Source organism: Crocodylus siamensis, chromosome 1, assembly GCF_052110815.1.
Source record: "Crocodylus siamensis isolate JL-2025a chromosome 1, ASM5211081v1, whole genome shotgun sequence".
NCBI classification, from domain to species: domain Eukaryota; kingdom Metazoa; phylum Chordata; order Crocodylia; family Crocodylidae; genus Crocodylus; species Crocodylus siamensis.
The window spans coordinates 204485736-204499761 of record NC_143395.1 but is presented as its reverse complement, the minus strand read 5'-3'; the positions used below and the strand labels follow the sequence as shown (position 1 = coordinate 204499761).

Below are 14026 nucleotides of genomic sequence, written 5' to 3'. Positions count from 1 at the left end.
TTTAGTTACAAAAGTAAAATTTATTATTAATTCACCATTACCCATCTACAATTCATAGCATTACTTCATAAACAGATCCCCATCATCACAGTCACAACACCCACAGACAAGTTCAAAGTACGCTGTTCCTTGAAAAGTTACAAAATTAAGTTTGTTTTACCCCTGTCACTTTCAAATAATTTAACATACGAGACAGTCATCACTGACATTTGGTCACTGGGTGTGAAATTCATGTTGCAGGTATCTGTTTTGGCACAACTACCATACCATTGACTCTGGATTTCCAAGCAGCAAAGGTGCAAGTCTGAGTAATGTGTGAACTGGCATTTTCAGCTGCCGGAATTTCAACAGCAGTTCAGAAAAGCTGGTACTTCCTAGTGAGAGAAAAGAAGGAAATAGTTATGTATCTAAATAGTGCTTGTGGACTGAAATGGTAATAAATGTTGAAAGTAGAACGTTATTGCTTTTCAGCATAGTAGATATTTCTATCTTCTGTGGTTTATTTCCCTATACAATAATTTTGTTGTAGTTGTTGGACCATAGGTTAAACTGTGTTCATGCAAGCTTAAGTTAAAAGACAAATAAAGGAAATGACTCATGGAAAGGAATTAATTTTCCTCCAGGAACACCCAAGATGAGGCCCCAGAAACACAAACCAGAAAAAGAACTGTTTTTCTGTTTTGTTTTGTTTTTACAAAAGAGGCTTTACAGAGAAAACTGAAGTTCTCTATACACACTGGAAGGAATTAAAAAATTATACAAATCTTAGATGAAAATGAAAAAGTTAGTATGGGCAAAATTAAGGGGCAGGTCATGCAACTGAAGGGATCCCAGCACAAATCATCCAGAGGTCAGACTTAATTCATTCATCCTTAAAAGTCCTCTTTAGCTTTTCCAAACTCTTTCAGGAAGGGAGAAGAGCATTCATACTATCGTGGACATAGAACAGAGGTATTTTATTTGAAAAAACTCAGCTGGGCTTTTCCAGTCAGTAGAAAAGTTTGATGCTTGAGTGCATTTTCTATTCTGCCGTTGCCATTTAAATATAAAAAATGAGCTGTGTTGATGCTCAAAAGCTAAACTGTTCTAAATGCTTCTCAAAAAATGCCATCTGAGCTCAAAGTCCCTTGAGACCAATGTGCACAAAGAATACATTAAATAAAGCCACATACTATTTTGTACATATTGCTTACTGAGAGTTCTATGCATAAAGCTCCCCAAACAGTACATTTTCGCCTAGAAGAGTCAGCAGCCAGGCTATCTAGACCTGACCTCCCTGCCCCTCCAAAGCGAGGAACAAGATTTTGAAACAAGCAACACAAAAAGCCCCCTGCAAGGGAAAATGGAATGGCTGTAATAAGGGAAAGCAGCCTGCAGTACACCCTCTAGTATAGCTAACTCTCTAGCTATCAACAGGAACTTCCATGCAGTGCCAGTTCTCAGAATACTGCAGTTATATCAGAACCTCTGCTTTCATGTAAAAAGAATTAAAGTCCATTCTTAGCATATGTTATGTATAGAGTAATTCCTAAGACTTGCATTAGAAGACAAACAGAGCTAGAATTTATCATGATCTAAAACATGGAGGTGGCCAACTTGCAGCACAAGGACTACAAGTGGCACAGGCAGATCTGGGGGGGAGGGCAGGCAGCACAGTGCCAGATAGTGCAGGGAACAGAAATCAGAGCAGCAGATCAGGCAGGGGAAGGGGATCAGAATGGCACTTTGGGAGAGTGGAGGGCTTAATTTGTGGCATGCGTGCAAAAAGGTTGGCTTCCACTGACCTAAAAACGTTACAATTGTTGGGAGACCTAACTTACGAATGTTTGTACTCCTAGGTTTGACTACAGCACACATAGTAAAAGTTATGTAGCAAACCAAGGCTGGTAAATATACATAGGGGAAATACTGCAAGGAAAATTTACAGTGCTAAGCAGACTGTCTTTTATCTGGGTACCCAAGCATCAATCAAGACACTGGAAACTCCCAAAGTAGAGAGCCATACCAGAGAGAAAGGACACAGGGAAGCAATGATGCAAAAAGCGGCATCTAAAGACTGCATTTGGCCTGGAATAGCAAGGAAAGTTCTGAAAAAGCTACCCAGGGGATGGTTCTCAAAACATTTAAAGAAAACACCTTCCCTTTGTGTTAGGGCACATTCTTGTGCTCTGAAGGAATACGCAGGGCTTCTGGTAGTGATGCTATTCCTTAAGCCGATAAGCTTCACCAGTACATTCCCTTTTCCCTGTGGCAGGCACTGACTGAAGCTGTAAAACCCTTCCCATTCTCTACCAAGCTTTACAGCTTGCCTTGCATCAAAGTGTGGAAACATTTATTATCCCCAGGGCTGGCCAGCAAAAAGTGATCTCCAGATCTGACTAATAAGGACAATGTAACCACTAATAAGGACAATGTAAACATATCATACACAATGTTCCCGCGAAGGAGCAGGGGTCTGTGAGGATGGGACACTTACTGAAAGGGGGCTGAGGTCCGGAGGCTGGAGCTGGAGCCGGGGCCAGAGCCCTGCATCAGGGCTGCGGAGCAGAACACTTCCCTGGAGCCGGTGGAGCCCACACCCCAGCCTCCATGCGTCCCTTGACTCACCTCGGGGAGGAGCTGCTGCCTGCCCCAGTGAGGCTCCGCTGGCTCCAGGACACTGCTCCGCTCCCCGCCACATGCCTCCTTGCTCCCTGAGGCGATGCAGGGGACCAGAGTGGTGTCCCAGAGCCTCACTGGGGCAGGCAGCAGCTCCTCCCCAAGGTGAGGCAAGGCAGGGATGGAGGCTGGCACAGGCAGTTGGAACGGGCTCTGCCGGCTCCTGGGAAGTGCTCTACTCCCTGGCCCTGATGCAGGGGAAGCAGAGCACTTTCCTGGAGCTGGGGAGTCGGTGCCAGGCTCCCAGCCCAATCTTTCCCTGTGCGTGGGCTTGAAAAGGCTGTGTGCAGCCACACTTTTAGTTGTGCATGGCCACAAATGCACACACGCATGCACCTTAAAGGGAACCGTGATCACACGTGATGAAAGAACCTGCCTGCCTGACCCACCAGACGAATGCTAGGAGGACAGGCAGGTCTCAGGCTGTCACTCAGAAAAAAAAACGGTGAAAAACCAGGGTAGTGCTGGTGTCCTTAGTCCTTTCTCAAGTCCCTCTGCTATAATGCTCCCAAAAAAACTCTCAAAGAAAGAGCATACTTGAACCAACTTAAAAACAATACATGTGGGAATGGATGGATGGATATTTGCATCTTCAGTGGCTTATTCCCCTATATATTTTTGGGGAGGGAGGGAGTGTGTTTGTGTGTGTGTGTGTGTTGAAAACAATTTCATATATGGGGCCAAAATGCAAGGCCGTTAATTACATATAGCCATATTGATACAACACTAATTTCTGCCTTACCTTCCAAGCCTCCTGCTGCTAGCTGGCCTGGAGTTGCCACTGCATAGTAAACGAGGAAACAAGCCAGCATACTTGATTGACATTCCTCAGCAGGCTGCCCACTTAAATAGGAACGCAGAGAGACATCACCTCCAGCTGTAATATATCAGGGAGACCTCTGAGATTCAGGTAACATTTTCTCACTTGTTGAAAGGAAAAGTCAAAGGAGTGTAAAGAGACAGTCTCCTGGCCACAGACTTGCTGAAAAGGGCCCCTCACTCTATAGCACAGACGGGCTAATATGCCTTCCCCCACCTAATCCCCACTCTGTTTCTGTCATGGACACAGGTATATTTGTAACCCTTCCAAAATGGCATCAGCTTTTTTGTGTAAACTTGCTGAGAACCATTCAAATGTAGCAAAATGCCCCAACTTTAGAGCTGGATAAAGAGGTCTTAAAGTTGGAGCTCTGCTACATTTGAGTGGTTCTCAGCTTTACACGACAGCTGCTGCCCATTTGAAGCCTTTTGAATATACCTGGTCCACACCCACAACACATTTCTGCCCTAAGAAAGGGCTTCCAATACAACACACTACCCCCGTAACCCTCTTTTTATATCTGATCTCTTTATGTTAACCAAATCCTTTCACACAAAAGACTTCAGATTCCTCAATATGTTCCATACAAAAAACTATACTTAAAAGACTTGATGCTCTCAAAACTGCAAAAATCCTTTAAGTCTGAACCTTACTTTGGCATCACATAATTTGGCATTGCTGTTTTATACAACACACAACATACCACCGGTTAGTTACCAAGACAGGCACACATGGCACTGGCAACCAGATTCAGGATACTATTTTAAAACTAGCTGAAACCCACAAAACATTTGCGATTAAACTTTTATTGCATAAGTATTTCTTTAAAGACAGGATTTTTAGTTATCCTTTGACTGAATACTTTAACGGAATCAAAACTTCTCACCCTTGAAAAAGCTACATATAAAGCTGTCCATGTGTAAACACAGGCTTAGGAATATAAGGACATTTAGTCAAAAGTTTGACTCTGTAACTTGCTTATAATCATAGAATAAGAGGACCCTTATACACATAAGGAAATTGTCCCTTTTAGTGGTTTAATTGACCTTTTTAACTATGTAATTGCATAACAGTGTACGTCTTTGGTAGCATATTACAATTACATTTTGTAAGTGTGCACATATGGTGGTGTATTTCACACTTTTACATAGGACACTAAAGCACATCCCATGTATTTTAGTTTGCTACATAACAATTTCAGTGATATTCCTCACGTGTAAAAGGGCCCTATCCGGAGAAGATGACAGGGATGGTACACGGGGCGCTGGAAGCCTGGGCATGCTCAGGGAAGCTTGGGCTTGTACGACTTCCTTTACACAATCCCTGCTGCCTTTTCCAGCTGCTGGCACACCCAGACGCCCTCCTGCTGCCTTCCCGGGGCAGTCGCCATTCCCGGGTGGCCCCAGGAGGCAGGAAGGCAGCAGGGACAGTACACGGGGCACTGGAAGCCCTCCAAGCCCAAGCTTCCCTGAGCACACCCAGGCTTCCAGTGCCCTGTGTACTGCTGAATCCGATGAGTGCTGCCTGCAGGCTGAGGCTGCACCTGCACAGCTAGCACCCCATCTGGGTGGCCCCAGGGGGCATTGCCGCCATGGAGGGAAGCACCAGGCCCCCCCCCACACAGCTCAGCTGCAGAACCTGGCAGCAGCTTGCACAAGCAGGCTCTGCCAAGGGGAGAAGCGGGGGGACAACACTACGATGACAACAACAAGGGGCCTGAATTTTTTGCCCCTCTCTCAGAGCCTGCCTGCATCTCCCACCACCCGGGGGATGGGGGGGCAGAGTGTGAAGCCAGCCACCAACAGGCCCTGAACTGCAGGAGGGCCCCTGGTGCTTCCCTCCATGGCAGTGGTGTGCCCTGGGCAGCACGCACCCACTGGCACCCTACCCGGGCAGTCCTGGGGGGGGTGCCACCACCACAGAGGGAAGCACTGGAGGCCCCTGCAGCTCAGGGCCCACCAGCAGCTTGCCCCCCCAGCTGTGGGAGAGGTGGGCAGGCTCTGGGGAAAAAAGGACCAGGCCCCTCACCACTTTGTTTTTGTTTTCCCCTCCCTTTGGCAGATCCTGCCTGCTCCACGGTGGGAATCCCCAGTGCTTCACTCTAGCTTTGATTTGCCTGCATATCCGTTTGAAAGGCCTCAGGATCTTCTATCATAGTAACATGCTTATTCTGTCTATCTGAAGCACTCAGATTGGTAGTTTCAGTAAGCATTGTGATTGGCTGCTGAGACAACTAGAGTGCTCTGGACAAACAGAATAAGCCCATTATTATTATAGATTACTCAGGGGGCATCAAGATCAGCTTTTAAGACTATGTATTTTCACTAAAAAATTTGAAGAGCGAAATCTGAAAAACAGGCAATTTTAGAGCTACACTTCCTTTACCCGAAGTGTTAAAAGGGACTGCATAGTGTTGATTCACAAGCTGGCCAACTGAGAGAAGCAACATTTGTGATGTGCGGTAATGCTTTTTATTAGACAAATGTATAAGGTAGGGAGAGTTGCAAAACAACCTTTTGGCTTCAAGAGTCTTTCACTGGGTCTGGGATGAATGCGACACTCTCACATGTCTATAACATGTTATGTTCGGCCTTAGCCAATTCACTAAATGTTCTCATAGAAAACATTTAAATTAAACCAGAACTGACTCCTATATAGAAGTGATAAAGGACAAAAAACTCAATCACCAGTTGGAGAACCCATTTTTACAAAAGAACCCCCATTTCTGACCAAATGGTCCTTTGTCTTCAAAGGAAACCTGCAAAATACATTCAGATAATAGGCCTGGAAACAGAAATTCATTTTTACTGTGCACCAAAACCCTGGGATCGACAGACACATTGGTTTTATGGACCATTATAAACTTACCTCTCAACTGCCAATTTTTCTTTTCTGCACTGGTTGTAACTGCCCATGCCCTTTTGAAGTGGTCAAGTTTATTAACAATCATAGGAACATAAGAACATAAGGCTGGAAAGGACCTCACAAAATCATTTAGTTCACAGCCTGCACAAGGCAGGATTATCCCGAAGTAAACCAAATCTCATCCAAGTGCCTGTCCAACCTTCTCTCAAAAATTTCCAGCGATGGAGATTCCACATCTTCTCTAGTAGCCTGGTCCAACACTTGACTACTTTCATAGTCAGAAAGTTCCTTCTAATTTCCCACCTAAAATTTTCTCTGCTGCAGCTTGAGGCCATTGTTCTTAGTCCTGTCTGCTACAGCCACACAGAAAAGCCCATCTTCATTCTCAGTAATCACGTTTTAGGTATTTAAAGACTGCTATCAAATCCCCCTCAGTCTTCTCTTCTCCAGACTGAATAACCCAAAATAACCCAGGTTAAACTCATACAACTTCCCTAATTTCTCCTTAGCTTAAACTGACTACTTCTTTCACACACACGGTGAAAGGTGCTTGATATTTGAAAGTCGCCTCCCTTTCCAATTATACAAGTAGGTCTATAAAAAAAGTCTCATCTCATAAACCTTACTTCTCTTATAACTGGACCATAACTACACCACCAACACTGCTACCATACGGTCAACTTTCAGATAAACATGGCTCAAGGATGGGCAACCTGACCTTTATTTATTCCAATTCACTTTCAGCAACAAAATTTAAAAAACAGCTGGTGGATAAGATATGAAGAAGCTGGCTAGAAGAAACCATCCTCTTACCTATGCTGTATATGGCAGGGGTTTTTTTGTCTCTGAATACACTGTCACACAAGTACCAAACTAGGTGTTACATGTAGGGTGCCAAGTATGGGTGAGTGATGCCAAGAGAAAACACATACTGAAGAGAAGGTACCTAAGTTTTAATACAAAATAACATGTGGAGCAACACAGGGCTGACTTCAGTGAGCTTTGTGTTAAAAATGTGTTCTCCGTATATTTTTGTCTCAGGAGAGATCACCCATGTTAGTCACCTCATGGTAAAAAATATAAGTGGGTATCAAGCAGTGATAAATAAGACTGTGGATGATAAGCTAGGCCAGGGTTTAATGGCTACTTTTTACCTTGTACCCACTGATCCAAAGTGTTATCAACAGTGCACTTCATCACAGGCAAAAATTCAGAGTTCATGAAGAGCCCTCTGCTTGGATTTCTCCCCATCTTGTCCTGGTGGCTTCTGGAGTTGAAGAATTCTAAAACCAGCCTTATCTGGAACAATTCAAACGTCTCAGACATTTCTCTTCTCTCCAACCTTCTCACTGCCTAATAGAAAACACAAGGTATGTTGAGCTTGTACTGTAGGAGAAAAGAAGTATTCCTTATGTAACTGTGAAGTAATCAAACTCTTTAAAAAACCCAATGTATTAACATTCCCCTTCAATGCAAAAAAAAATAATGGAAGGAAACCTTTCCTTTGCTGACTCTGCTTCTCATTACCGTATCAGTTATTTTTTATCTGCTGTCTTCAAAACTTTAGTTCTTCCTATAAATCCACTGACAGATTTCTACCATTTTTTTTATTTCTTGTATCCAGGACAAGTAAGAAAGGTGTTCAAGTATCATGACCTTATACAAAACTATAAGTATTAAAAAAAATAAAGTTAAATTGTTCGCTTTACCTGATCTATTGCTATGTAGGTGGGCAGCATTTCTGGATTCTCTTGAGTAACACACTCATAAAGAATAGAGGAGAAAAGGTCCAGAATTTCCTGTTTCTGATAAAAGACACACATTTCAGAAAACACACGCTCTAAGTTCCATTTACAAATTCTTCAATTGCTTTAATTTTCTTTCATTATGATTAATCCCTGAACACGTAACATTATCAGCAGGGATCTGCATTTTCCCTTTGCAATAGAAAAAAAAAGTGGTGAAACCTGGGTTTTCTCATTTTAAGGAGAAAAATGCAGGAGGGGAGGGAGGGAGTTGGGCAGAGCCGGGGCCAGAATGAGAGGGTGGTGTATGGGGCATGAGGGCTGGAATGGGCAGCCATGGGGCTCGGCTGGGGAGTGGGACAGAACCACAGGTGAATCATCCAGAGGCTGGGGGGGGGGAAAGGGAGGGCAGGATGTGCCCCCCAGATTTGTGCAGGGGGCAGGTGTGGGTTGTCCACTGTGGGTCCAGCCTCCCTGCCCTGCTGCCCTCCCCCCCAGGGCCTCCGCAGTCCAGCAGGCAGGACCTGACATAGCAGGACAGAGCAGGGCCAGGTAGGGAAGCTTGTTGCCGCTGCTGGGAACCCCACACTACTATTGTGAGATGCCCCTCTGCCCTCCTGGCAGCAGTGGGGGTGGAGGCACAGTGTTGTGCCCGTCGCTGCTGCCAAGCAGGAAGGGGGCCACCTTGCCATGGCAGCGCAAGGCTCCCAGCAGCAGCAAAGAGCTTCCCTGCCTGGCCCTATTCTTCCCTGCCATGCTGGGTCCCACCCACTAGGTTGCAGAGGCTCCAGGGGGAGGGCAGCAGAGAGGGGAGCCTGAACCTGCAGAGGGTGATTCAAACCCACTCTCCCCGACAGGCTCCACTCTGCTGCGCCACCCATGGGAGAGGGACAGCGAGGCTCCATAATCTGCCACAGCAGCTGCCACCTCCCACAGGTGGCGGCTGGGGTTCAGATGCTGCTAGGGCAGGTAGGGGGCTACAGACCCAGGTCCCTGGCCCCATAGCTCTGGCAACTGGGGGATACAGGGGGCTGTGGGTGGGGACTGAGGGGCAATGGCATGGGCAGAACACTGCCATATCAGGGTTGCTCAACACCACAAAGCAGTAGGGGAGGCGGGGGACAGCCACACCTGGACCCACAACCTGGTGAGCTCCCACTGCCTCCTTTGCTCTGATTTCCCATGATAAAAATCCAAAAACAAACACCAAAATGTATAGGTATTTATAATTTATTTTGAGGCACTAGTAGGCTTCCAAATTGCTTTAAAATTGTAAATATATCAATAAAATATTGTGTTGAACTGATACCTATACATATTAGTGGCATTTCATTTTAATCATGGAAAAACACTGGCTTTGGGGGTTTTAATCAGAGAATGTGTGACTTTCAAAACAGAGAAAATCATGATTGCTGATTATCAGCAACTATTCACTTATGTAATGATTCATGCTCCACCGTATTTGTTCACTTAAATAGAGAAAAATATGGGGTTTTTTCTGCTTCCCTCACCATTTTTGGGGGGTAGATTCATTTCATTCTGCATTTTGCATTACCAAATCAATCTGGAATTTAACACTGGCTTTTTGTATTTTGTTTATGAAAATAAAAATCCATTCTTTTGAGGGATACTATACATTTAGGCATAGTATACCTGTTCCATGTTCACAGTTGGTTTGCAGAAATAGTCAGCAAATGAAAGCAGTGCTGGATCCGACGTGAAGGCTGAAATTGCTTCCGGCTACAAACAGGTAAGAAGACACACTGGAGATTAGAAATCTATTGCTTCTATTGCAGAGGTCCAGCAACAGTCCAAGATCTCCATTCCTTTTCCACAGCAATTTTCTAGAGCTCAAGATAGGTTCTTGTAATTTATGCAATATATATAATAAGCAAATGCAAAATCCATTTAACCCTAGCCACACATACATAGAAAATAAAGAGGCAGATGTATAGTGCAGCTATTCTTGAGAACGTGATTCAGTGCTAGCTACTGGATTCATTTTCCAAAAACAATGCAGCTTTTAACAAGTAACTTCAGCACTCATGAGCAGTAGTCTACTGAAAGCACTATGTCCCTAGAAATTCTGAGTGGAAAAGATATGGCAGACGTTATTCTAATATATCCCTATGTACCTCACTTACCTCCCTGCTTTATAAGTGCTACTACTAGAGGAGACATTCCAATTGAACTTTGATTCATTCTTTGGCTGTCTAAGATGGCAGTTTTATGACATAGGTCACTGCCCAGAAGGAATGGAGTTGAAATTATCAATTCATATTAGAGGGACCAAATAGCTGCCAGAGGACATCAGCCTTTCATCACTTCTATCAACATGCTTATCTGAAGAAAGTTTGGTATCTAAATCATTCATTTCCCCAATACATTTATAACCCCATTTTATATTTCATCCGTTTACCAAACTATGACCAAAAACATTTACTGGCAGCACTGCCAGTAAGTGCTGAGGTTACATCGCTGCTCTGGGCTCACAGAGCAGAACTGTCAGATGAGGATACCTTGAATGCTCGAGCTTCGGAGTTCCTGTGAGTGACAGTCTGGGCTAACAAACTGCGCCAACCCTTTGGGTCCTCCTTGTATGACAGCTGCCCTGCTCTCAGTTTTACATACAGGACACCATCCTTGGAAAGAATTGATCTGAAACAACAACATTATCAGCATCTTCCTCAGACTGAAGTCATTTAAGTCACTTTCCCAGGCTACCTTTAATACCTATGCAAACAGTTAAAAGAAACCTACAAACTGGGAACTTGCCTGTACTACCATCCCCATGCAGGGATTTGTCTCATTCTTATTTAGCCCCTGCACACATGCTGTATGTGCAAGTCTTGGTTTCTTTGGCAATCCTGCAACAGGATGTAAATCTAGAGAAGACTACTGCCTTCGTTTCATAAGTGCAAAGGGGCAAAGTGTTCCACGACAACTGACATATAACACAATTTCCTCTAAAGACGGTACAGCTACCTGCTCCACCCTCAGAGGATGGTTCAGCACCTGTGAATGATCATAAATGGACACCACTGCGTTCCATTGTATCACGTCTCACTCTTCAGAGAGTAATACCACACGGTACTGCTCTATGTGCTGTTCTCCTTTAAAATTGGGCTTTGCTTACCCTTGTACTAAAAACTGCAATGTCAACAACTAATCTGTTCATGAACAAATTTATAAATTAGGGCAAGTGAAACAAACATAACAATTTAGACTCCCACCGTTATGAAACAGTTCAGTTGGTTACTTCATTTAGAGGATGGCTACCCATTTGTTTTGAGCCCTTTCAACATCACCTTAAATAACCCTAACAGAAATAGCTCACCAATATAACAACACAGCAGTAACCTGTAATAGCAAGGCAGGCAAGAAAAGGCAAGATCATCCACCTGCCCTTCTCTCCTCCAACAGATTGTCACGCTCATAACTCACTCCATTTTGGAGCAGTGGAGAACGGGCTCTGTGGCATGCCCTGAAAGTCAACATATTTGTGCAATTTTCGGTTAGAGTAAACACAGTAGTTCCAAAGCTGGGAAGCCTTACAGAACCAGTCAGGATCCTGCCTTAATTTCACAGCAACAGAGACCCCCAGGAGCACTAGTGCTAATTTCAGCTGGGGCAGTACAAAAAACATGCAGACAACCTCTCTTTCAAGTTCCAAGTCACATGGACCACAATAAAGTCAAAAGACAATGCCTTAAACTCAACCTAATGCTGAAATGCAGCCCCTGCAGATTCCACAGAGCTGATCCAAATGCTCAGGGCAAGATATCCTTTCAACAAGTGAGTCGTTGCATCTACCAATAAGCGCATGGCTTTGAAACACAGCCCTATAGAGTATCTCATAGCATCTAACTTATTCTCAACAACGTTGTCTAAATAAAACAGCAATCTTACTAACGAAAAATTAAAATGGCTTTCTTCATGCCACTCAGGCTTGCATACTGTATTTAATTTATAGAATGTATACATACAGGCTGTTATCTATAGTGCTAAGTGTAATTTTACCTGTGAATACTATATTCAGAAACAATATCTATTTATTATAATTGTCCAAAGTACACATTAAAATATCCTGCATTAATCAATCTGTATTGCATACATCTTGCATGACACTGCAGATAAATATCAAGAAAAACTGGTATCACTTTCACACCAACAGCATACAATTTTCAGGGACATAAGTCACATCAAATTCCATCAATTAAAAACACAAAACAAACATGCACAAGTTCAAGGGAGTTTCTAATACTGCACCTTCTCAAACCCTTACCAATGTTTGTGGCTTTGTCATCATTCCCCCCCACCCCCAATTTATTCATGCAAGAGCAATGCAAACAGAGAAAACAGACAACTTCTCCTGAAAGTTTCACTCTGCCCAGGTACTGTATATGCACAAGGTGCTGTAAATGCACAAAAGCAAACAGACTGGAAATGCAGAGTTGCTCCAACCTACTGTAAGTTTTAAGGGTTAATTAGAATAGGTAAAAAGAAAATGTTAAGAGCTAAAAGAGCATTATCAAATTAAGTCGAAGTAGTATGCATCACTGTGGATACTTACTTCAAATGGTGCATTCCCTTGCTTAAATCAATTAGTAATTCCCAGTATCGTGGGCCTTTCACTCGGATCTGGTAACATAAAAGTTTTAATTACTACTTAGGTGCATGTTACTTACATGGAGGTCACAAGGACTGCAAAAACAGAGTTCTATATAAACCAATTGTTCTTGCCATGCTTTTAAAGGGTGGATGCTTCCTTCCAAGCCAGTTTGTGCTTCTCTGATGAGTCAAAGAAGACAGAAACTGGCTCTGTCCCACCTACAGAGGATATTAATCAGGACAGGATAGCCTTATTTTACCTGCTTCAGTAAGTGGAGCTCAGGGAGAAGGGTTGGTGCCATCATTTCTTCTGTGGTTTCTTCATACCACTGTGTACCCTTTAAAATATCAACATTCATATGGACGTAAACATACCTTCATTATGAAGTGGAAAAAAGCAAGCACGTTTCAGTGTCAACATTCAGCTTGTTAAACTTAATCATAACAAATAGAGAATATTAAAATATGTTAAGTGTGGTATTAACTATGTGGCATATGGATGTCATGAAATATATACAGCTATGTATCATTTTTCAACTTGAACACTTCAGTTTTAGAGGTGAATTGTACTGCTAGTTAGGGAACCTGCTGTAGCAATGGCATTAGCAATGTTCTAATATCTCTTGTTAGGTGTATGGGGTCTCTGTAGATCTCTAGTCCTATCTGCCAAAGAAGCATGTCTTTATTCCAGAGAGAACACTGTGCCACATCACAGAGAATCTGCAGAAAGTTACATCTTGAACATATCTTTACAAACAAGTCCAATCAGCAGCAAGTGTTGTAGCTGAGAGTAGTTGACAGGCATGCTAAAGGACGCATTTCAAAAGAATCTGGTGGACTGGAATAACAAATGAGCAGATGAACAGCCAACTCTCAATGTCTGTTTGAAAAACTCACTTTTATAAATAAAGAAAAGATCCAGTTTTGCACAACTGGTTCTCCAGATTTCTGCTATTCATTTTAGTTGCCTTACATTCTACTCAAGATACCATTCATAGCACTAGAAATATGTGAAATATTGTAAGATTTGGAGGTGATCCTTCATAATTTGACTTAGCAGTTTGGTTCAGCTCCACCAGAAGACTGAAACAGAGCCAAGATCAGACTGAAGACAGTACGTGCCCCATACACAAAGGTTTTAGAAGACTCCCACAACTTCACAGGTTCCCCCCAACCCCAGCATCAGCACGAGATACTTTACCTTGAATGTGACCTCTAGTAATGCATAACATGGAGTATTTGTATCTACATCAACAGGTACTAGAAGCCTTGGCTCTGCTGCCAGCACATACAGGTGCCGTAAGGCCTGAAGGTGATACCTGTTTAT

The 14026-nt window shown here is 43.4% G+C and overlaps 1 protein-coding gene across 3 annotated transcripts in view; it reads right to left on the bottom strand.

The window, feature by feature from the left end:
- The window catches only part of ANAPC1 (anaphase promoting complex subunit 1), a 93035-nt gene continuing 79009 nt past the window's right edge, over positions 1 to 14026 (bottom strand). For all 3 annotated transcript variants that reach the window (XM_090053110.1, XM_090053127.1, XM_090053119.1), the window contains exons 40-48: positions 13901 to 14018; positions 12960 to 13037; positions 12662 to 12729; positions 10608 to 10746; positions 9742 to 9828; positions 8053 to 8148; positions 7498 to 7696; positions 3401 to 3535; positions 1 to 374 (exon numbers count right to left, since the gene is read on the bottom strand). In XM_090053110.1, coding sequence (XP_089909236.1) covers positions 259 to 374; positions 3401 to 3535; positions 7498 to 7696; positions 8053 to 8148; positions 9742 to 9828; positions 10608 to 10746; positions 12662 to 12729; positions 12960 to 13037; positions 13901 to 14018 — 1036 coding nt within the window. In that variant the 3' untranslated portion in view covers positions 1 to 258. The remainder of the gene's footprint in view (positions 375 to 3400; positions 3536 to 7497; positions 7697 to 8052; positions 8149 to 9741; positions 9829 to 10607; positions 10747 to 12661; positions 12730 to 12959; positions 13038 to 13900; positions 14019 to 14026) is intronic.